General features: G+C 42.9%; 1 protein-coding gene across 1 annotated transcript; it reads left to right on the top strand.

Annotated features, from left to right (window-relative positions):
- The first annotated feature begins 2,425 nt into the window (after positions 1–2,425).
- On the top strand, positions 2,426–23,959 carry ints1 (integrator complex subunit 1). The gene is given in 49 exon segments (XM_061711337.1): positions 2,426–2,550; positions 3,391–3,681; positions 3,783–3,979; positions 4,295–4,432; positions 4,538–4,697; positions 4,783–4,888; positions 5,043–5,229; positions 6,494–6,639; positions 6,747–6,888; positions 6,981–7,094; positions 7,096–7,158; positions 7,259–7,345; positions 7,347–7,368; positions 7,459–7,579; positions 8,332–8,409; positions 8,478–8,635; positions 8,862–8,958; positions 9,043–9,134; positions 9,233–9,293; positions 9,371–9,567; positions 9,656–9,786; positions 10,167–10,346; positions 10,487–10,636; positions 10,736–10,915; positions 10,992–11,096; positions 11,189–11,356; positions 11,444–11,555; positions 11,634–11,792; positions 11,880–12,026; positions 12,131–12,229; positions 12,347–12,471; positions 12,584–12,838; positions 12,929–13,088; positions 13,177–13,308; positions 13,612–13,780; positions 14,740–14,866; positions 14,955–15,070; positions 15,168–15,255; positions 15,341–15,591; positions 19,168–19,297; positions 20,373–20,506; positions 20,611–20,836; positions 20,921–21,045; positions 21,151–21,260; positions 21,431–21,544; positions 22,061–22,131; positions 22,224–22,315; positions 22,418–22,527; positions 22,696–23,959. Coding segments are annotated over 49 exon segments (6,594 nt in total). The 5' UTR covers positions 2,426–2,495; the 3' UTR covers positions 22,812–23,959.
- Positions 23,960–24,193: the final 234 nt, after the last annotated feature.

Genomic DNA, 24,193 nt, shown 5'->3' with positions numbered 1-24,193 from the left:
TTTGATAGTTCCCCAAAAGGCACCAAATTTTGTATGCAAGCTAGGCCTGGTGATGAATTTGATATTTCATGGTTTGCATTAATGGGCGTGGCAAAATGGCTCAACAGCGCCCTCTAGAAAACTTTTATCTGCCATAACATTTGAATGGTTTGACATAAAGAGTCGTGGGTGGTGTCATCGGACTCGGTATTGAGTCCTTGACCATAATTGGTGAAAATTAGCCCCGCCCCTTCTTCTGATTGGTTGTCCCTATTTTCTGACTATAACTTTTGATTGGTTTGACATAGGAGAGTTGTGGGTGGTGTCATCGGACTCTTTATTGAGTGCTTGAGCTTCATTGGCCTGAATTAGCCCCGCCCCTTCTGCTGATTGGTTCTCCCTATTTTCTGTTATAACTTTTGAATGGTTTGACATAGAGAGTCGTGGGTGGTGTCATTTCTGATATGCTTATGGGGGACGGTGGCCATGAGTGCGAGGGCTTGTTCATCGCTGCTTGCAGCTTTAATTGTCTTTATTATTTTAAGGTGGCACATCCCCTTTCTGGAAAAATGCGATGTGTTTTCTTTGTTCAATTACAGATTTAACATGGATTTGTGTGATTTTCAAATCAATTTTTTCTATTGACATTTTACAGCGTGTCCCAACTTTTTTAGGTATTGGGGTTGTAAATAAGTGTTTTTCTTAAACTGCCCTTAAAACAGTTTTAAAGAAGAGTTCCTGAACATGTTCAGCGTTCAGAAGTTTTAATGTCCCCCCGACTGAAGACCATTTAGTCTTGATGAATGAGATTTGTAGGAATTATCTGAACATTTTCATGAAATAACTGATTTAAGTGGTGAACACGTAGAATAGAATACAAATTAGAATGAGTAGATATTTGTTTCAACATTATAAATGCTTTTCTCTTAATCTGGAGCAGGAACAGGCCCCGGCAGACAAAGCGGGACAAAACACTTGAGTATTTGTGATAGCTGAATTGGCAAATTCAATATAGGTATCTTATTCTTAATCTTAATAATTATAGGACTAAGCTTTGTGTATTAGTTGTATTTCAAGTGTTATTCTAACAGATGCAGATAAAAGGTAGAATTATGAGAAGGAATAATGGGAGCAGATGCTGACACCAGAGACGAAGAATCAGCAGCTGTTTTCAAAATGACTCATGTTTTGAGGAAATTTGATTCAATCAAAGTGATGAAATACATTTGCAATCTCATGAATTACAGGAAACACTAACTCAAGAATCATCTTAATATCTTATTTTGTGCTTTGTTTGGATCAGTCAATGGCTTTAAGATTTTAGACACATTTCCAGAAAACATTTCAATCCAGTATTTAATTTCAGATATTGTGTTTATTTCTTAATATTATTTATAATTAACTAATGTGATTTATTTATTTATTTTTAATATCACACATTTTTCATAGCAAGATAATAAATTACGGGGTTTTGTTGCCCTCTAGTGGTTACTGTGCGTAACTACGTCTCTCTCGTTTGAAGAAAGTAACATTATTTGGAGGCATTTAGAAACTAAGATATTAACTTTAACTCGGTAACTGAGCGCTTACCGGAACTACAGATACCAAACAGCACCCATGCAAAGTTATCTTAGTGGGATTATACCAGACAAATACAAAATTATCTATTAAATTGGTATATAACAAGACTGATCATTCTCTGGCTAATTTTGTCAGTGTATGTGCATAATACTGCCACTTCTTGGTTAGCGGGGGTAATTACAGATCTCCACATTAAACCAGACACTCTTAAGGGGATTCATTTGTATGTAAAACTAATTGTGAAGAAACTATTGTGATAAACGCCACCGCTGTGGGCCGAACACCCGGATAGACAGTCAATGAAGACTAAATTATGGTCTCGCGTTAAAACGACGGCGTACGTTACGCGTACGAACGCGTCGCCGCGCAACCTACGCCGTAGGTTCTGCGTTGGTGTTACGCGGAACCATAAATCATTGGCTCGGCTGTACCTGCTGCGTCCTGACGCGCGGGGGCGCTATGCGTATTTGTGACGGTGAGCGACCTATTTGAAACTAGAGAAGAAGTCCGTGTAGCGCTTGAGTCCCTCAGGTTTGGTCGAGACGGTAAATTTGAACTCTTTTCCAATAAAAAACGCTTTGTTTCGGGCTTCTACAGTCAGTTTCATGAAATGCATTGAAAAATAAAATAAAAGTGGAAGGAAAAAAGAGGTTGACTACCCCTTAATGTTAATTATCGAGCCCGTAAAGTTAGCCAACGTAGCTAAAAGCAGTAGCTCGTTAGCGGTGTTTTGTTGTCAGTTTCTTCTTTTTGTGATGTAATACAAATGTAATAAACAGAACATAGCCTTTCTGTTGATGCTGAACCTTTGATGTGACTATAACTGTTGCAAACTATGCGTTTTTAATTGTCTCTTTTATTCACAGGCTCCTGGAAGTAAAGTAATGTAACCGGCTCACCTGCGGTGAATTGTTTTGACTTGTCTGTCAATAAACATGAATCGTCCAAAACCTACAACTCTCAGGCGGCCCAGTGCTGCCAAATCATCAGGTACAACAACTTTAGAAAAAGAGGTGTAGTAGTATCTTTGCTGGTTGATCATAGAGCCATACCTGTCACGTTTTGGATTTAAAAATATGGGAAATATTCCGCTGCTGTCCCACCAGCTCAACCGAGGTCCAGTATCTTACATTTTAAGACAGATTTACGAGAAATCCAAAATATCTACCTGTCAAACATTAATAAACTACAATTATGTGCTCATAGCCTGATAGGCCGACCTTTGTTGACACTGAAATGCTGTGGACATTCCTATGTATGTAATTCCTATAATAGAGCCTAAATGAAAACACAAGTGAACTAAAGCACATTTATTTATTTTAAATATTTTCAATTTATATACACATTGATTGTTTTCAAGTGAAACATTTACATTTTCTTTTAATTTGTCATTTTCACTCATGTGGCTCTCTGGTATTCACTGACTGATTACACAGATGTTTCTGTCCTGCTCATCTTTGGGAAAGTAAATTCAGTTTTCCATTTTTAGTGATATTAACACAAAGTCTTTGCTTTTTTGGCAGAAATGTCTTCTCTCTCATTACATCCATCCATCTCTGATTTGTTGTTCCGAGTTTGCTCCCGTAGTCACCACTAACCTCGCGAGAGCTGCCACCCCGACTACAGCAGGTGGCAGTTCTCGCGATGTTAGTGACAATTCAGTTTGCAGTTTAAAATTTATTATATTATAAAATGCGAAATTTACGGGAAAATACTAATACGGGAGGATGGCGGGAAAGAGGGTAAAATACGGTAGTTTCCCGGCCAAAACGGGAGACTTGACAGGTATGCATAGAGCCCAGTGTAATTGTGACACTATGTCTGTTTAAGGTCATCCTCCACCTGGAGATTTCATCGCTCTTGGGTCCAAGAGCCAGTCTGGAGAGGCCAAAGCCCCCGCAGTCCTCCTGAAGCCCACCTCCACAGGTTTACCCACTGACCGTAAGAGAGAGGCCTCCTCGTCTCTACCCTCCTCATCGGGCCTGTCCACCCTCACCAAGCGCCCTAAACTGTCCACCACCCCTCCCGTGAGCGCCCTGGCACGACTCAGTGATGCTGCAGCGGTAGACAAGAGGGCGATATCCCCATCCATAAAGGAGCCGTCTGTGGTCCCCATTGAGGGTAAATAAGCAGCTTCTCATCTGTTGTTCTCAAAGAGGTTTTATAAGTTGGACTCCGTCAATGACGGATGCAGAGAGTAACATTTGTCATTGTTGTGATAGTGTCTCCTGCGCTTCTGCTGGATGAGATTGAAGCTGCAGAGTCGGAGGGAAATGATGATCGCATTGAGGGATTACTGTGTGGAGCGGTGAAACAGCTAAAGATGAACAGAGCCAAACCTGACATCACACTGTACCTCAGCCTCATGTTTCTGGCCAAAATCAAGCCCAATGTCTTTGCTACTGAAGGGATTATTGAGGTGAGTTTCCTAATACTTTATGCGCAGATAGCCCAGAAACTAGTTATAATGGCATTTAGTACACATTAATCTTGGTCATCTCGGCCTTACATTTGCTGTAAAGGTGTCAGAAGTGAATCTTTATTGTGTCTTACATATACAATAAAGGGTCTTACATACTGTACAGTTTTAGTATTAAATGAAGTGTGTCTATCCAGCTTTAGTCTTGCTGAGTAAATCTACTATGAACAACAATATGTCTTTATCAAACAAACCTCACAGATGTAAAAATTTAAATACATTTTTCGTTGCGTTCCACCTGTCTATTGTCACAAGGCTTTGTGCAGCCTCTTGCGCCGGGACGCCTCGATCAACTTTAAAGCAAAAGGAAACAGCTTGGTTTCTGTCCTGGCTTGCAACCTGCTCATGGCAGCATATGAGGAGGATGAAAACTGGCCAGAGATCTTCGTCAAAGTAAGAAATTTCATTAAATTTCAGCCCAATTTGATATATTCCTTTGTATAAGCTTTACATTTGTCTGATTTCGTTACAATGTTTCCATCTAAATCTATATTTCAGGTGTACATTGAGGACTCGCTGGGGGAGAGAATCTGGGTGGACAGCTCTCACTGTAAGAACTTTGTTGACAATATCCAGACTGCTTTTGGCACAAAAATGCCTCCAAAGAGCATGCTGCTGCAGGCGGATACTGGCCGCTCCGCTGGAGATCTCAGCGCAGGTTGAGTACTTTCTTAAAGGACAAATGGAAATGGTAGGAGTTGTGATGTCAGACACGAGTGCTTATTGGTTACTGGGCTTTCTAGGTAGCAGCCCTCATCCATCAACTCCAGATGAAGACGACAATCAGACGGAGCTGCTGATAGCAGAAGAGAAACTCAGTCCTGAGGACGAGGGCCAGATCATGCCAAGGTATGAGTATATCTGATCTCCATGTGACAGAACCTGCCGTACATTGTTTGCACGCTTTCTATTTTTGTTTCATTTAGTGTGTCCTTTTATATGATCTGTAGAAAAAATGCTTTGATTTGTTGGATCGTGATGTGTTTTTTCATCCACACTGTAGGTACGAGGAATTAGCAGAGAGTGTGGAGGACTACGTGCTGGACGTACTTAGGGATCAGTTGAACCGCAGGCAGCCGATGGACAACGTGTCCCGAAACCTGCTCCGTCTTCTCACTGCGACATGTGGCTACAAAGAGGCTCGACTCATGGCTGTTCAGAGGCTGGAGATGTGGCTCCAGAACCCAAAGGTGAGCGGTGTTGCACTGAATAACACCAAACAACGGCCAAGTTGGGAGCAGACGGTTCAGACTTTACCTGCTAACGAGTGTTCCTGGATGCAGAGATGATGCAGCGATCAATCGAGCCATTTTTATTGTACAAAGAAGGATACAATAAACAGATGCAGAGCACTGAATAACGAGGAAAAGCTCTGGTTTATTCATAAAGACAATTTCCACTTAACAAAACAAATCCAACCGCAAGCAACTAAGTGAACACATCATAAAAAAGAAAAGAATGCAGCACGCCTCATAAAACTAGCAGTAGCCAACAGCTGTTACATGCTCCAAACACCAGCCTGTTATTCATTTGAAGCTGAGACTTCACATGTTACAGCAGCGTCAGGACGACCACCCTGCAACACAAATACACTGAACCGGCAGCCAAGGAACATCAAAAAACAAAAACAATGCCACTATTTGCAGCCCGTGTGTCAATTTGGTCTTACTTTGGTGTTTCACCATCATAAAGCGTACCTCAATTTTAAACTCGACTCAATTCATGTGGGTCAAAGCTTCTGAGGATAATGAAAATGATTTTAGCCGTCTCGGACTGTTTCTGTTACCGGTAGAATCGTACATTTTGGGAAAACAGATAGTATGCACTCTGAATATGTGATGATTTGTTGGACAGGTTTGTTACGACCTGGTTTTCTTTGTTTATTTTTACACTTCAGCTTTAATCTCACATGTGCTAGGTTATAAACATTTTAATATAGATGTGTCATTGTAGAACAGGAACTTTCAACGCTCTAATTAAGGAAATCCAAACTTTGTGAAACCAATCAGACCCGTGGACATGTGGAGAGTCTATATGCTGTATCTGTAGCTTTAAGTCAGAGAGGAACATCGTCTCTGCTCGCACCTGCCTCACTTGCCAGATTTGAAAACAGGACGAGATCCAGTTTGAGTCACAGAAGTTGACCTGCAGGGCGTCAGAATGGAAGTTCCAGCGGGTCATTTAGTGTGGCAGGAAAGGTGTGGACGTGTAGGTGTATCGCTGTGTAAACACGCTGATTTGAATGGAAGAAGGGTCAGATATTAATCAGGGTTTCCACATGTCGTAAAGTTTGTCTGTAACTTTGTGAGCGGGAGGTCAAATGTAGCCTCACATGGCAAAACAATCCAAAATACAGCTGCTGTTTGTGATCTTAACACATTATTTCCAGATTTCAACACATTATTCTGTTTGAGTGTGTTTGTATTCTTAACATGTTTGCATTGGTGTGTTCAGCTGACTCGGCCGGCCCAGGACCTCCTCATGTCGTTGTGCATGAACTGCAACACACACGGAGCAGATGACATGGAAGTGATCTCCAACCTGATTAAGATTCGACTCAAACCTAAAGTCCTTCTCAACCACTACATGCTGTGTGTCCGGTGTGTAGAGCTGTACTCGCTGTCATGTTCCCATCATCTTATTGCTCAGTTGGTTCATCATTCCTTCTTGAGCTTTGGGTGTTTTTTTTTGTCCTTTTTTTCTCCAGAGAGTTGCTGAACGCGCACAGAGACAACCTGGGAACGACGGTGAAGCTGGTGATCTTCAACGAGCTGTCCAATGCCAGGAATCCCAACAACATGCAGGTCCTGCACACGGTGCTGCAGCACAGCCCCGAGCAGGCACCCAAGGTGAAACGAAACCACATGAAAATGATACGAGTTTTAGGTTTGTTTTCCTTAAAGTTTAAACCAACTTCCCTCTGTTATCTTTGCGTCTGCAGTTCTTGGCGATGGTGTTCCAGGACCTGCTAACAAATAAGGATGATTACCTCCGGGCTTCCCGGGCTCTGCTGAGAGAGATCATCAAACAGACCAAGCACGAGATCAACTTCCAAGTCTTTCTGTTTCGGTTTGATGCAGGAGAGAAAAGAGGCCAGCTACGTGGACATGGAGTTCAAAGTAAAAGGACATGAATAATTCCCAGTTCTGCCTCATTTCGGCTGTTTAGTTCATGTATTTGAACCTGACTCTGAGCCGTTTGGCCTTATCTGCCCCGTAGGAGCGCTTTGTGATCCAGGTGACTGACTTACTCACCGTCTCCATGATGCTGGGCATCACTGCTCAGGTCAAGGAAGCTGGGATTGCCCTGGGACAAAGGAGAGAAGAAAAGTTGGTGTTTTGCATTAGCTTTAAGGATTTGTTTATCCCATGCGTGTGACTGGCTTTGACTGGGACTGAATCTGGTTTTGATTTGTTCAGACCTGGAGGTCCTGAGGTCATTTCAGAATCAGATTGCTTCCATCCAGAGAGACGCCGTGTGGTGGCTTCACACGGTGGTTCCTACCATCAGCAAAGTCGGCGCCAAAGACTACGTTCACTGGTGGGTTTCTGGTAGGGATAGGCGGTATGGACTAAAAAATGTATCACGATAATTTCTGGAATTTATCCCGATAAAGATAAGAATGACGATAAAAAAATACCAATTCAACTCCATCTTTTTAACTATAAATCTATCACCACATTCAGTCTTTGGAGCCCCCCAAATCACTGCTCTAAAAGATACTAAATACTACTGAACGTCATCAATGGGAATTTATCATTTGTTCTTTCTTTCTTTCTTTCTTTCTTTCTTTCTTCTTTCTTTCTTTCTTTCTTTCTTTCTTTCTTTCTTTCTTTCTTTCTTTCTTTCTTTCTTTCTTCTTTCTTTCTTTCTTTCTTTCTTTCTTTCTTTCTTTCTTTCTTTCTTTCTTTCTTTCTTTCTTTCTTTCTTTCTTTCTTTCTTTCTGGCTCATCTTTCTTTCTTTCTGGCTCATCTTTCTTTCTTTCTGGCTCATTTCCTTCCTTCCTTCCTTCCTTCCTTCCTTCCTTCCTTCCTTCCTTCCTTCCTTCCTTCCTTCACATACGTTGTGCGTCGATTTAACTCAGAACCATAAATCAGCTTTACACAAAAATGTCATCAACGGGAATTTATCGTTTTTACCGCAAGATGACAAATTCTTACCGTGGGGAATTTTTTTGACGGTATATCGTGAACAGTAAAATATCGCCCATTCCTAGTTTCTGGACTTAGTTTATTCCCCGAACTGTACCTGGTAGTTGTGTTTCTGTTGCTGATCTTCTTTGTGTCTGCAGCCTTCACAAAGTGCTGTTCACCGAGCAGCCAGAGACGTACTACAAGTGGGACAACTGGCCTCCGGAGAGCGATAGAAAGTGAGCCTCTCTCCAGCTTTCAGTCATAGCTACTGTTGCCCGATCTGATTTGGTTTTCTGCTCCCCAGTTTCTTCCTTCGCCTCTGCTCCGAGGTGCCCCTGCTGGAGGACACGCTCATGCGCATCCTGGTCATCGGGCTTTCACGCGATTTGCCCCTGGGCCCAGCGGACGCCATGGAGCTGGCGGATCATTTGGTCAAGAGGGCTGCCGGGGTTCACTCCGACGGTGTGTAAAGATCCACTTTGACCGTTAATGTTTACTATTAAAGTTAAAGATGTTTATTTAAGCCTCTTTCAGAATGTTTGGACATTTCCTAAACAGTCATACTTCAGTTTAATGAGCTTCCTGAAGTCATCCCAGAGGAAACTTTTCATTCACATTTCATCCTTGCAAGTTAGGTAAATAATGCCAGGCAAGTATGAACAAATGAAATATGGTTTGTCTTAACCAGATCTAGAGGTCCTGAAGGTGGAGCGGATCCAGCTCATTGATGCCGTGTTGAATCTGTGTACATACCACCATCCAGAGAACATCCAGCTGCCAACAGGGTTCGTTACTAGCTTTAAATACCTTTTTGAAAAACACAGATGGATCATGGAGACTAAAATAACAAATAACTCTCATTCTTTAAGGTACCAACCTCCAAATTTGGCAATCTCCACTCTCTATTGGAAGGCATGGCTCTTGTTGCTTGTGGTGGCTGCCTTTAATCCTCAGAAGATAGGTACAACAAGCACTTTTCCATACATATAAAAGCATGGGATGAGCAGTTATGCATGTATCTTAAGTGTATATTCTTTTCTGACATGTTTTCTTCTTCAGGTTTGGCTGCCTGGGACGGCTATCCTACGCTGAAAATGCTGATGGAAATGGTTATGACAAAGTAGGTTCTGGGGAAGAGTATAGATTAAGCAGTTCTGACTTGAACAGCAGCTAACACACGTGTCCCTGCCTTCCTAGTAACTATAGTTACCCTCCTTGCACCATTACTGACGAGGACACGAAGACGGAGATGATCAACAGGGAGCTGCAGATCTCTCAGAGGGAGAAACAGGAGATTTTGGCTTTTGAGAGCCACTTGGCCGCTGCCTCCACCAAACAGACCATCACAGAGAGCAACAGCTTGCTGTTGTCTCAGCTCACCAGTCTGGACCCACAGTGAGACCTTTTTTTTTTTTAAAGCAACAATATGTATTCTTTCAATGTTTCTGATGGCAGCAGTATTAACGGGCGTTGCTGGGATTTAGGGGTCCTCCCGGCGGCCTCCTCCTCAGGTCCAGGAGCAGGTCAAAACCCTCAACCAGTCTCTGCGTCTGGGTCACCTCCTCTGTCGCAGCCGCAATCCAGACTTCCTTCTCAACATCATCCAGAGACAGGTGATGGCAGTTCACGCTAATGTTCAACCCTCAAGTCTAAAACCGTAGATCAGAAATGTCCATGTATTGCTTTGGCAGACTGAATAGAGCATCACTTCTTGTAGGTGTTTCAGCCCCGGTGTTCCGCACTTTTGTTCAGAAATGTTAAGATATTTCTGCATCTCTATGTCCCTTGAAAGTAACATCCAGTAAATTGCCTTTTTAAAAGAGAGATTATACTTCAACAAACACGTTTGTCTTTCCCTGGTGCTCGAAATACCAGGCCAATAAGTTGCATAACTTTTCCTTGATATCAAAATACCTTTTTGTTAAAAAAAACAAAAAAAAACGAATTCTCTTTGTGGATTCTTTAACCATAATTCCTTTTCCATCTTTGACAGGCTTCCTCTCAGTCCATGCCATGGTTGGCTGACTTGGTCCAGTCCAGCGAGGGGTCCTTGGATGTACTTCCAGTCCAGTGTTTGTGTGAATTCCTTCTGCATGATGCTGCTGATGACAACCTGCCAGTAGAGGATGATGATGAAGGAGAGAGCAAAGAGCAGAAGGCCAAGAAGAGACAAGTACTTCTGATCATTCTTTTCTTTGTATCAAATGACTGAGTGCCAGATCTATGCACATTATCTTACACGTAATGCATCTAGGTACAGAAAAGGACTTGCAGACTCTTGACGATTCCTCATTTATAACCTGCTTACGTTAGAGGCAGCAGAAGCAAAGACAGCTACTTGGACGGCTCCAGGATCTTCTCTTGGGTCCTAAAGCAGACGAGCAGACCACGTGTGAAGTGCTGGACTACTTCCTGCGTCGCCTCAGCTCTTCTCAGGTGGCGTCAAGAGTTCTCGCTATGAAGGTACTGTAACTGAAAGATTAAAAAAAAAATGGGGGGGGGGGTTTATTAAGTTTCTTGCAGATACATGAAAGTTAATGTATGGTGCATATTTGTTCAAAGGGTTTGTCGCTGGTGCTGACTGAAGGAGGCCTGAAAGACGGAGAGGAGCGAGACCAGCCCATGGAGGAGGATTCTGCAGACGCTGAACTGTTGCCGGGATACCAGTGGCTGCTGCAAGACCTGCCCAAGCTCCCGCTGTTCGACAGCGTGCGCGGGATGACGTCCACCGCCCTGCAGCAGGTGAGTCCGTCTCAACAAGCAGCCGTCAGCGATGGGGATTTTAATTTAAACATAAACTCTGTCTACTTCCTTAAAGGCCATTCACATGGAAACGGACCCACAGACGATCAGTGCCTATCTCATCTACCTTTCCCAGCATGCACCAGTGGAGGAGCAGGCTTCCCATAACGACCTAGCTCTGGTAACCGCAGCAAGAGACTGAGATTTGAGTGAATACGCTCGTCTTTATCCTCTGCTCACATTTGTCCTGCCGACCTGACCTTTGCTCTGCAGGACATCGCCCGGCTGATCGTGGAGCGCTCCACCATCATGAACAGCCTGTTTTGCAAACACTCCTGCAGACCTGAGTCGGACGCCGTGCTCTCTGCTTTCCTCACCATCTTTTCCTCCTACATCAGGAGGATGAGGAAGACCAAGGAGGGCGAGGATCTGTACAGCTGGGTGAGCACCGGCGAGACTCTTAACGCTAACGGCTGAAATGACATTTGCACTGGTTGTTTTGCTGATTTATTCATTTCTCCTTCACAGTCCGAATCTCAAGACCAGGTTTTTCTGCGTTGGACTACAGGAGAGACGGCCACGATGCACATCCTTGTGGTCCATGCCATGGTCATCTTGCTGACTTTGGGGCCTCCCAAAGGTCGTCCCGTTGACTCTTAAGTTCAGAGTTTAGGTTGTCAAACGGACTATGCATGTTTAACACTTTGTATTTTTACAGGAGAGAGTGATTTCTACAGTCTCTTGGACATTTGGTTTCCTGACAAGAAGCCTCTCCCCACCGCCTTCCTCGTGGACACGTCTGAGGAGGCTCTTCTGCTGCCCGACTGGTTGAAGCTCCGGATGATCCGATCAGAAGTGTCTCGATTGGTTGATGCAGGTAAAACATCTCGATATACACACAAATATGTGCAAGTTTTTCTTTCTTTCTTCCTTTTTAATGGGCCAACTTGTATGTTTTCTTAAGCTTTGCAAGACCTGGAGCCTCAGCAGCTGCTGCTGTTTGTTCAGTCCTTTGGCATTCCGGTCTCCAGTATGAGTAAACTTCTCCAGTATCTGGATCAAGCCGTTTCTCACGATCCACAGGCGCTGGAGGAAAATATCATGGACAAACGTAGGAATTCCTTTAAAATATTGTTCTTTTCAAGCCTTAAGAAAGCTTTTAATTTAGTTTGAAGCCTTCATAATACGTCTTACTGAGTATTTCTTCTTCTGCAGACTACATGGCTCACTTGGTTGAGGTGCAACATGAGCGCGGCGCCACTGGGGGGCACACTTTCCATGGTTTACTCAGCTCTTCCATTCCTTCAGGCAGAGGTCTGACTTTATTATCCAAAAAGTTTTATAGACACACTCATTAGATTTTATTTATTTTTTCAGACTTTAACTGCATTAAAATGTGTTATTTGCACATAAATCTGACACGTCTGACAGATTCGTCTGAAACCAGCAAGGTCACAGTTACAATGGAAACATCTCATAGCTCCGTGAAGATGAGAGCAGCCGCCCAGCTTCCCATAGTTGGGCCTGAGGATGATCTCACCGGCATGCTGCTCCAGGTATTGTTTACATTTTGAAAAAATCATCGCATGAATCAGACTTTTGGTGGAAAATTTTAGTTTTGTGCCAAACTGATTCTTTTTTTTTTGTTTTTTTTTTTAACTTCCCCAGATTTTCCCCTTAAAAGTGGACCCTCGCTGGCCCGGCCCCCCTCCCACTCAGCTCTCGCTGGCCCTGCAGCAGTCCCTGGCAAAAGAACTGATGCGGGCCAAGCAGGGTCAGATTCAGCAGGGGGGTCTGGCCTTCCGTCTGCTGCAGGCCATCGCGGCCCTGCTCACGTCGGCCCACGCAGGGCCCATCGTCATGTCCATGCACCGCAGCCACGCGCTCTCCTGCCCGCTGATGCGCCAGCTTCACCTCTACCAGGTGACACACGCTAAAAAGCATCGCATCATCTTTATTTCACTCCACAAAGCAGTTAAATATAAGATCTCTGCCTCTTGCTTTCCCTTCCAGCGTCTCGTGTCCCAGGACATTCCTTTTTCTTCACTGTTCATCAAAGTCATTGTCGAGATGTTAATCTGGTTGGACAACCCGACCGTGGAGGCAGGACCACTGAAGACCCTGCTCAAATCCTTCGCTGGTCAGAGCTCTCACAAACACAGGCACAGTGACGGTGAGGCCCCGACTACCGTACGTTTCTCACACGCTGGTTGGAGTCGTTCTCACATGAATAATTAGCGATGATGCTCTCTGCTCTGCAGTGCGTACAGGTTTCATCCACCTCGCCGAGGCGTTGGCATATCGCAGAGACACTGAAGTGCCACTAAGAGGCATCATAGCGATGCTGAAAGCCGGAGAAAGATGTAACGCAGAAGCTGAGCTCATTGGCAAAGGTAATAATGGGGTCATGCCCACTGAATTCTGGCTGAACTAAAATTTGATGCAATGTAACGAAGACTCCCCAACGTAATAATCCTGCTCGTGTTCCTCGCCTAGTAACTGTTAAATGTCTCTGATCACTTGGGTCTTTTAATTACAGTGAAGTTATGTTAATGGTCCTTTGAGATGCAGCCTATCAAAGTGATTTATTAACCCAATATCAGGCAAATCACTCGACAGTGGCAGCAATCTATGACTGGAACAACATACTAAGTTACAGAAGCTGCTGCCACACTTAAAGTCTCGTCGTGTTTCAGTGTTACAAGGGCTGATGGAGGTGAAGTCCCCGTACTTGGAGGAGCTTCTGTCTCTGCTGATGACAGTCAGCACTCAGAATGGGACGGCCGGCCCTGTTGCCATGGTGATATCGCTGCTCCTTCTGGAAAGCGAGGAGCTAGCTGTGAAAAAGGAAGTGGATTTGAAGAGGTAAGCGCCGCCGCTCCGTTTCTCCTTCAACTCATGCAGGCAACATTTACATCCGAGCGAAGTGACAAACACGGCGGGCCGAGACGGAAATAGCAAAACGGAGGCCGCCGCCTGTGCCTGCGTACTTGTAAGCTCTTATTGGATTTCCTTCTTGGAGGTTTAATCTGTGCTGCGCAAGCTTTGAAAACCACGGGAAACGGTGTTTACATCCATCCTGCCGGTGCAGGCAGGCAGGTGCATGCAGAGACGCTGCTAAACATATCAAGCAGTGTTTGATCTCAGGAAGATCGTGAGACAGTTGCAGCACTTTATATGTAGAATCCCATCTGTAAATAGTGTAGAAATTGCATTTACGCTTCATTTTTGCACGATTTTTAGGAGCTGGAATTGGCATTGAAGGCCAGGCACTTGGTTAATGTTGTTGAAATGTTTATTTCAGTGTAATGAACAATTATATTAATGTGCAAACCTCAAAAGACCCTGAGTTAATTAGGTTGTTTGAAATTAGGTATATTTTGAATAAATGAATGGTTTATTTCGGACAGAATACATTGAGACATTTACATGTTCATTTTACAAATAAAATAAAAGGTAAATAGAAATGTCCGAAAAAGGAGTAGGCTGAAGCCAAGGGCTTATTATAGCCTATCCTGTGCAGTGTATATCATTCACACAATATGGCATCCGGTGGATGATAATACACAAATAAGAAAAGAAATATATAAAAAGATAACAAAGAGAAACTGTCATTGCATTATATTATATAAAAATAGTAATACCAATAATGCAAAAAGGGGTATATAGTGGTGCTATTTTCATGATAATCTATAATAGGCTATACCAACATAATTAACAGATTTCTTTATAACTGTTTATCGTTTTATATTTAAACATTTTTTTGAAAACATAAATTGAGGTACTTTTCTATCGAAGTAACGCATCAGACGTACCTTTGACAGTGGTCCTGAAGTAACCAGGTCGGGACTGAGCTCGGGGCTCCTGGTTGATTGGCTGGAGCATCTTGACCCTGAAGTTACGTCTGTGTGCTCGGACCTTCAGCAGAAGCTGCTGTTTTCCCTCAACAAGGTAAGATAAGCATCGTCCCAAGTCTTTGTCTCGTATCACATAGGAGTAGGTGACATTCGTGATCGTCCTGACTGCGTATCTGTTCCAGGCACGAGGCACCCCGGCCTACAGACCTTATCTCTTGGCCCTGCTGACCCATCAGTCCAACTGGTCCACGCTGCTGCAGTGCATCAGCGCTCTCCTCAACAAACACAGAGACTACAAGTACATCATTGCATCCAAATCGTCTTCACATTTTAGACTTGATGGGTGTTTTTACAAAGTGATCTAAATGTTTTTTTTGACTGTTTATTCTGTCTAGACTAGATCCATCTTCAGCCTTGGACTTCCTGTGGGCGTGCAGCCACATTCCTCGTATCTGGCAGGGCCGCGACCAGAAGATCCCTCAAGTAAGAGGAGCACGTCCCGTAAATAATAATACCAAAGTGGAAAGTCTGCCGATGCTGACGGATGTTTTCATGTTGAACCGCGCAGAAGAAAACGGAGAAGTTCGTCCTGCGACTCAGCTCCGAGGAGCTCATCAGTCTGGTGGACCTGATGCTGTCGGAGTCGGAGCTCAACAGCGGAGACTCGGCCCACAACGACAAAAGCGGTCTGGACCAGGCCTCCTGCTCCCTCATCCAGTCCAGGCTGCCCCTCCTTCGCTCCTACTGCGACGGAGCGCTAGAAAACATCAAGAAAGTCTCAGAATACCTCATCAGCTGCACAAAAAAGTGGGAAGACAGGTAAGGTTGGAAGCAAACTCTCTCTCTGTCTCTCTGGTTTTCAGGTTTTCTCCTCTCTTAAATGCATTATTCAGATGCTTCAATGAAACTGTCTTCTACCTTTGTTACCAACCGAAGTGTGTATGGCAGTAGGTGTTTGTGATTTAGTGTGATTTAGTTGCCAGTTTGCCGCAAAACAAGAGAGCAACTGTAAAAGGCTGGAAACAAGGCAGCTGGATTTCCTTTTTTTCTTGCTGCTTCATCATTGACGCAATTATTTTCCCTCTAAGGAGATTAAATGTATTAATCAGTTACAGTTGGTTTCTGACAAGCCTCTTTGGCCGAACACTTGAGCGGTTTCATCTGCGATGACTTGGTCTTCCCCACAACCAGCCGGCAGGCGCTTGATTTGGTCGCCACCCGGGTTCCGAGCGTGTTCCTGACCGAGCGCTAAGATGGATTGTGTGGTGCTCATTTGTATCAGTGACTAACGTTATTTATGTGATCCTGCTTTTCAGTCACAACATGCTGAACTCTCAGCTTTGTTTCAGACTCGGGGATTACCGTTAATCATGCGGCTCGGTTGTGAGCCGGGCCACTTTAGTGTTTTGGACGCGTTCCGACCCACCCTAGTGAGACATTAGTGGTGTTCATTGTCCGTCTGAGATGGGTGTTAGGTTTCTTCTTATAAGCTTGTTCACATGTGTGTCGTCAGCGTCGTCTTTGCCTCTCATTCAGCAGATCGACACGTGACGTTAGGAAACGTAAAGTGTTCTTCCCGTTGTTCTAAATACACCTCGCTCTGGCATCACAACACCGTCCTCTGCTGAAAGTAGTTTGAATGTTTCCAAACCTGCTGGATTTGTCATTAACTGCCTTTTTTTGTATTAAGGGTGAAAGTGGGGAAAAAAAAAAAAAAAAAAAATTTCGATTTAAAGTGTTAAGGAATTTCATCGATACACAGTTAAGCCCAGAAATATTTAGAAGATGACGCAGTTCTCTACAAAATTATGGTATTTCCACTTTAAAAGCTGCAACCATTTTAGGCAATGTAACTCAATGTTCAAGAGACTGAAGGTATTTGGACCAAGGGACATCATTGTAAAGGACAAAACTGAAGCTCATGGACGTCACCATTCTTGAGTTTTCTGCTTGGAGATGCTTTGCCAGGTCTTCACTGCATCCACCTCCTGCTGCTCGTCCAGTTTTGTCCTCAATCCAAGACGTTTTATCGGGTTGATATCAGGCAACTGAAGACCGTTAAAGAATATTCAGTGTCTTTACTTTGTGTTATTGTATGATGATGAGGGTCTTATGCACGTGCACTGTGAGGGTTTCAGTGTCGCTCGCCTCGTGCACCTCAGGATTCACCTCGCTGCTTCTGCCAGCAGTCACGTTGTCAATAAACATTTCACTGGCACTTGTACTCTATATTCCCCTGCCGTGGTATTGTTCGACACACCTAAGGTTTTTCCTGTCTCTTTAGATTTATGTTGTTTTTTTTCGGTCTGAACATGATCAACTTTACTTACATTTACATCTCCCTGAACGTCACACGGGGCGATATAACCCCAACTTAATATCACGATAAATTGGGCGGTTTTACCTCGATAACGATAAATGTACGGCCGGTAACTCCAGACAGAAGCTCTGAGTTGAGAGCTCAGTGCACAGTAGCGTGCCGTGACTCGTTTGTACGATGGGCTGTTGGAGTTATCGTGCGCTGAAGTTAATTTCTCAGCTTGAGAAAGGCCGTGTGTGGCGTGAGAGTGTGTGAACTTGTTGAAATGCACGAGTCTCACATTAGACAGCCCTGTTATGTCAGCCGCTTCTTCGTTTGAACCATCAGGCATTTTCCCTTCTCGTTCAGACTGGATGGGTGGAGTCACGTGATTACAGACTCGCCGTGTTAAAGGGGAATGAAACTAGCCTATCAGCACACAGTCAAAACATACAAAAAGACGTTTATTTTATTTCTTTAATCAAAACGCTGAATTTACCGACATGAGAAAATTGACGTTGAATGTCGGTAACGGTTTTCGGTTTATCCCCCAGGCCGACTTCACACTGAGGTGTCCAGTTAAACAGCTGTACTTTTCTGGCTTTTATGGCTATAATTCTTAAATAGCAAGTACCATATTTCGGTGAACCCTCTTAAATTTGAGTTGAAAGTCTGCTTTTCTCAGTTAACATCCATTGTGGCAAAATTATTGTCCCAATACTTCTGGGCCTAACTGGATTAGTCGGATTCATGCCGTTCTACATTGAGGCATTTTATTGCGTAAGGTATTTTAGAAATAAATGTGTATACATTTGCAGTTCTGCGCCATGTACTCTCCCAGGTAAATTCCCCTCCTTAAGCTTGTCGTATTTAGTTCGGTTCGGTTTACCACAGTGCTCAGACAGTCCCTCTTGACAAATTGTATATTTCTTTCTAATTAGTCCAAATACAGAAAGTTATGTTTTTCTCTTCTTCAGATAGACTTTGGCTAAATCGCACAAGATTTTCCTTCTCAGTGCAGATGAACTTTTTCGACTTCCCCTGTCAGGCACAATGCTGCGGACCAGGGAAAACTCGATAATTAGGTCTATTGGTGTGAAATTAAAACCAGCAGAAGTCGTCTGTGCTGTGATCTCTTTAAAAGCTCAGTGTATTATAATGAAGGCAAGAGGATTAAGGCTGGAGCTCTAAACTTGACCGTGTTGTGAATTCCTGCTCTGACTGAGCTGTCAGAGATCAGGGTGCAACTCTTTGTGGAGGCAAACCCTCCTTTCATGAATGTGTCTCTGCTTATTAAAACACTTTAATGAGGAAACTTTGGCCAAGGTCAAGAAAAATTAGCTTCAGAATTACAATATTTTAAGTACTGCTAAGCTTTCTGGTAAAGTGGTTGCGAGTGAAAGCATCAGCAGGATAAAAAAAACACGTTGAAGGCAAAGAGTTCCGGCCTTGAGTTGAATAAACATTTGAGTTAGGCATTCTTCCTGCTGTCAGATAAGATGCTGTTTATTCCAATTACACACAAACTGTTGAACAAACGGCAAACTACTTTTGCTCAAGGTCGCCCGGATCTTCTTAAAGTATCTTCGTAATAAACTCCTCATTTAGGGGGGATGCGTCATGCGAGTCTGACAAAAGCCTTAGCCGGTAAGAGGATTTTATAAAAACCACACAGACTTGATCTGAATTACATTGGTTTATATTTATGTACTTTCATAAATGTTTCTTCAAGACATAAACAATAAAGAAAGGCTTTTTTTGCCCCCTAATCTCTGATTACATATTGGCTCTTGTGATGGCTGGTGGAAAAGATGAATGAAAGCAAAATTGAGAAAAAATTAGAGCAGTTTCTTTTCTGAAACTGCTTTTTAGTGTCAGTGGGACAATAGAATAAAGCTCACAGGACTGGATCAGCTTTGGTGTGGTTACTATGGCAGCATAAAACCGGTCAATAAGCCAGAGTTATTATACTCTGGACTTCTGGCTTCAGGACGGACAGTTGAACTGTAATGAGATTTAGAAAGTGACTGGCGTGCTCGCTTGTCCCCTAACCCTGGCGGACAGAATACTTGACTCTTGTTGGTGTTTGCTGTCAGTGCGATGAGCAAGCGGTGCCAGAACCTGCTGCTGCAGATCTACCTGCACTTCCCAGAGGTCATCATGCACGTCGCCCTTCCTGAAGGAACATTCAGCAGCGGAGGGGCCGCCGACGTCAGCAGCTGCAAGGTAAACGCGCCTTCCTGGCTTCAGAGGTCACAAATATACGACTGAAATATACATTTACATACATACATATACATACACACAAACACACACAAACACACACACACACACACACATACACACACACACACACACACACACACACACACACACACACACACACACATATATATATATATATATATACATGACTGTCTCAGAAAATTTGAATATTGTGATTTTCAGTAATGCAATTACAAAAACAAAAATGTCATACATTCTGGATTCATTACAAATCAACGGAAATATTGCAAGCCTTTTATTATTTTAATATTGTTGATTATGGCTTACAGCTTAAGAAAACTCAAATATCCTATCTCAAAAAATTATAATATTCTGGGAATCTTAATCTTAAGCTGTAAACCATGATCAGCAATATTAAAATAATAAAAGGCTTGCAATATTTCAGTTGATTTGTAATGAATCCAGAATGTATGACATTTTTGTTTTTGTAATTGCATTACAGAAAATAAAGAACTTTATCACAATATTCAAATTTTCTGAGACAGTCCTGTATACACACACACACACACATATATATATATATATATATATATATATATATATATATATATATACTGTTTCTTTGGTATAATTGTAAACATTTCTTTCACTTCCCACTAAGATTTTCATATACTTCATGTGCTCTAAGTACAAATCTTGCCTCACAGTCAGGTGTTTGACTTCACTCGTACTCTAGTTCATACTCTAGTAAATATTAGAAATGGTTTCTTTTTCATCTTAAACTCCAGGAAGATACAACTTCTGGCCGACTAGATTTATCGGTTTGACACAACGTTTTAGGAGTTGGCGAGTAAAGTCTAATTACAGACAGATGACTGCTTTCCTAAATTATCTGTCTATGCAGACGGCAGCATTTTGGTTATTTACGTAAAGACTAAAATGTGTCTGAGAACATGTATTCATCGAAATGTGTAATTGACGTCAGAAATGTTTGAAAATAGACCTTGAAAGTGCTTGAATGTGGCCTGGGAAAAGCCGTACAGGCCTTGATGCTGGATGGCTTTCTGTTTCTCAGCTCGATGTCCTCGTCCATCGCCTGGTCACGCTGCTCGCAGACCCCGGAGACTCCAAGTCCGCCGAGGGCCGCGCGTCCGACGCTAATCTGGCGTGCAGGAAGCTCGCCGTGTCACACCCTGTCCTTTTACTCCGGTGAGTTTAGAAAACAGTGAACAACTGGATGTTACAAGGTTTCCTTTTTGGTTTACACTTTCCAACGAGTTGAATCTCAATGTCTTTCTTTTTTCTTCTTCCAGACACCTGCCCATGATTTCAGGACTCCTACATGGCCGCATTCACCTAAACCTGCACGAGTTCCGGCAGCAAAACCACATGACGTTCTTCAGCAACGTTCTGGCCATCCTGCAGCTGCTGCAGCCGCTGGTTTTCCACAGCGAGCACCAGAGGGCGCTTCAGGACTGTCTTCTGTCCTTCATGAAAGTCCTCCAGGTGCAGCTCGCAAGCTTCCAAGGCTACAGAGGAGTAAGCATCAACTCAAGCAGACATGACAATGTTTTCATGAGCAACAAGGCCAAGTTGAACAGTTGTGCACATCTTGTTTTGCAGAACTTTCAGAGGAGTCGGTCTCCACTCTTCTTCATTAATAAGTTTCTGCAGTTCACACAGAAGTACATCACCCACAACGCGGCGGCCGCCATTCCTTACCTGCAGAAACACTCTGACATCTTGCAGTAAGTGGGAAGAGCATCTGTTGCTTTAACAAGTTGAAGAAATCATTCTACAGCTGTATTTTTTGTTCAGAACTAAAGAGTTATTTTGTTTGTGTATCTTCTTAGGAATTTGTGTGCAGAAAACCCAGACCTCGTCCAGCTGAAATCTCTGCTAGCTGGACTCACTTTGCCTGTAAGAAGATCCTCTACGGATGTTTCAGCAGAAGAAAGAGATGGTAAGTCCAGCTGCTGTTTGCTGTCAATCCTCTGAGCACATGATTACGTCTAGTTTACAACATGTACATTTCAGGTAGTTGTGTATATTTAGCACAAACTTACTTGCAGATGCTTGATTTAGTTTTTTGATTAACCAAAGTAATTCTTTCTGCTTTTTTTTGCTTTTCAGATGACTTGTCGACTGGTACTTTACCACTGGTCAACATATCTACCTCGATTTCACTAACGCCTGCAGACATGACGATGTACTTGAAAAAGATGTCCAAAGGAGAAGCAGTGGAAGGTAAAGTCAGAGGCTGTTAAAAGTTCCTGATTGAATCTCTACGTTTATAACTGAATACCTTATGTGGATTCCTTTTGGTAAGTGACCTTAAACTGCTTTTTCTGCAACTCCACAGTGTTCTAGTAACGGTCCTACTTTTACTGGTCATGTTGCAGTACCAGTTTATGTCAACAGGTGGTGCAGTTGAACCATTTAGTGAGATTTAACCTCTAACCTCAACTGTGAGACACAGAATGACTTTTACCATATCAAATTAATTGTATTGTGCAAAAAAAAAGTTAAAACTAAAAATGTTTTTAGCAACAATCAGATATTAGGAGGAGCTGATAAAGCACCAGAGAAGAAGAGATTCTGTGGGTGCTGGGATATGCTAAAAAGGAGCGAGTAAAATATAAAAAAGGGTTTTTGCAGTGTGTTTTAACCTTAAGAAAACAAGCTGCTGCTGCTGCAGTTTCACCTCTGTTCGAACTGTTTTATCTGTAATGACTAATTTGCTGGTTTCCTCATCTGCTGCAGACGTGTTAGAAGTGTTGACAGAAGTGGATGACAGGTCAAAGAGGAGCCCAGAAATCATACAGTACTTCATTGTGAGTCACGATCGGCGGTCACAAGAAAAAGTGGAGAGTGGTGCATGTGCTTGTGTCAGCCATCAGTCACCGCCTTGTCTCGCTGTTTGCAGAACGACCTGCAGAGACTCATGACGTCGTCGGAGGAGCTGTGTCGGAACATGGCCTTCAGCCTGGCCCTGCGCTGCATCCAGAACAACCCCTGGTAGGCTCTACATCACACATCGCACACTCCTAATTAGACGGCTGCTTCTGATTATCTAGTTCTCATTATGTAAGCATGCATGTTGTGTTGTTTTGTCTGTAGCTTGGCAACAGACTTCCTGCCGACGTTCATGTACTGTATGGGCAGCGGTAACTTTGATGTGGTGCAGACTGCTCTGAGGAATCTTCCAGAGTATGTTCTTCTCTGTCAAGGTGAGAAGCAACTTCCTTGTTGAAGCTGATGTACTGAAAAGCTGTTATTTAAGTCACATGACCATGCATTTAAGTTTTTAACCTGTGGATGTTACAAATGTACATACAGTAATACATTCACAAAAAATCCATAACCGCTTTGTTTAATGTGCTCTTCCCTCTGTGCAGAACATGCAGACATCCTGCTCCACAAGGCGTTGTTAGTGGGCATCTACGGACAAATCGACACCAGCACAATGATCGCCGAGTCCATGAAGGTCCTCCACATGGAGGCAACGACGTAACGGCGGCTCCACTACCGACTGAAAACAGTATCATCCCTCCTCTCCATCCCAGAGCTCTGTTATTAAGATATTTTTCTTTTAATTTCTCTTCCGTTCAAGCACGGCTCTAATTTGATCATTGCAGATTAACAAAGTCACTCCTCAGCGATGCAGATTAAAAACTCTCCACTGAGCCGTTATCGCATCCAGTAATGTAATCATTTCTGGATAATTCAGACGTTTCACAGAATGCGTTAAAATACCCCCCAAAGAAGTTCTTAAAATTAAAATGTAATGTGATTGTAATGTTGTGACCAATACTGTATACCACATTGTCACGGGTATAAATAATTTTGAATTGGTGATGTAATAATTCATCTATAAAGGATGAAAAAGAAAAAAGAACCATAACTGGATCAGTTCCGTTGTTTTCACTCAACACATCAGAAGAGGAAAAACATTATATACGTGCAAAATGGAAAACTGATACTTTGTAATTTTTCAAATTACTTAATAATAAGAGTGAATTTGAATTTAAGACGGATGTGTTTGCATTTCTGTGGTTAGTAATTAAAAACAAATATGGTTTTACTTCAAATCTGTACTTGATACTGGTTTGGCTTCCTTTATTTTCTCTTTTTATGAACTATTAGTTAATTAATTATTGACTTTCTATACCAGTGAAATGGAATAGCCGGGCCAGCCACGCTCTTTCCCTTGGAGGAATAAGTCTGGCACCTTCACCCACCGCAGCCATTTTCAGTGGTACAAAACTACCGAACTAGTTTTATGTGATGGCCCTTACAGGAGCCACAGTTCAATACTGCCATCACATGTTAGGTTTGATTTGGTTTGCTTGTATCCCTGTCCAACGGCCTCCAGAGGCAGTTTCCTCAGAGATCAGACACATCCAGAGCAACCAGACTTAGTCTTTATATCTGAGAGGGAAGGAATCAGTCGGGCTCAGTGCATCTCATGTTACATTTGTTGGTTACTTCTTCCATCCTCATCACAGCACTGAGGTATTCCTATTAATAGTCTTGCAGTCTTGCTATTTCTTGTCCTTTTTTGTTTTTAATTTGAAATGTTTCATTGTAAAAATTGGATGGTTTTCTGCTCTGGATTCCTTGACTATGTTGACTTTGAATGGCAGGAACCGATAAAACATTAAAACCAAGAAGCCAAAAGAAAAGTGTAACGCATACATTGTTGTGAAATCCCTGTACCCATAAGCCACGTGAGTTTAGTCATTAATGAGAGAAGTTTTCCGTCTCCATTCCTCGTGTGACAGACGGAAAAGTGCTTCAGCGGTTCGGTTTCACCGCCTGGTCGCTCAGCAGGAGAATCTGAAATCGGCTCCGTGTTGAAGGTGTAAAACCCATAATTACCTTTCAGGGTAATGT

Source organism: Cololabis saira, chromosome 21 (assembly GCF_033807715.1).
Source record: "Cololabis saira isolate AMF1-May2022 chromosome 21, fColSai1.1, whole genome shotgun sequence".
In the NCBI taxonomy this organism is placed as follows: domain Eukaryota; kingdom Metazoa; phylum Chordata; class Actinopteri; order Beloniformes; family Belonidae; genus Cololabis; species Cololabis saira.
The sequence above is the reverse complement of the archived record's forward strand: the minus strand, read 5'-3'. Positions and strand labels throughout refer to the sequence as shown.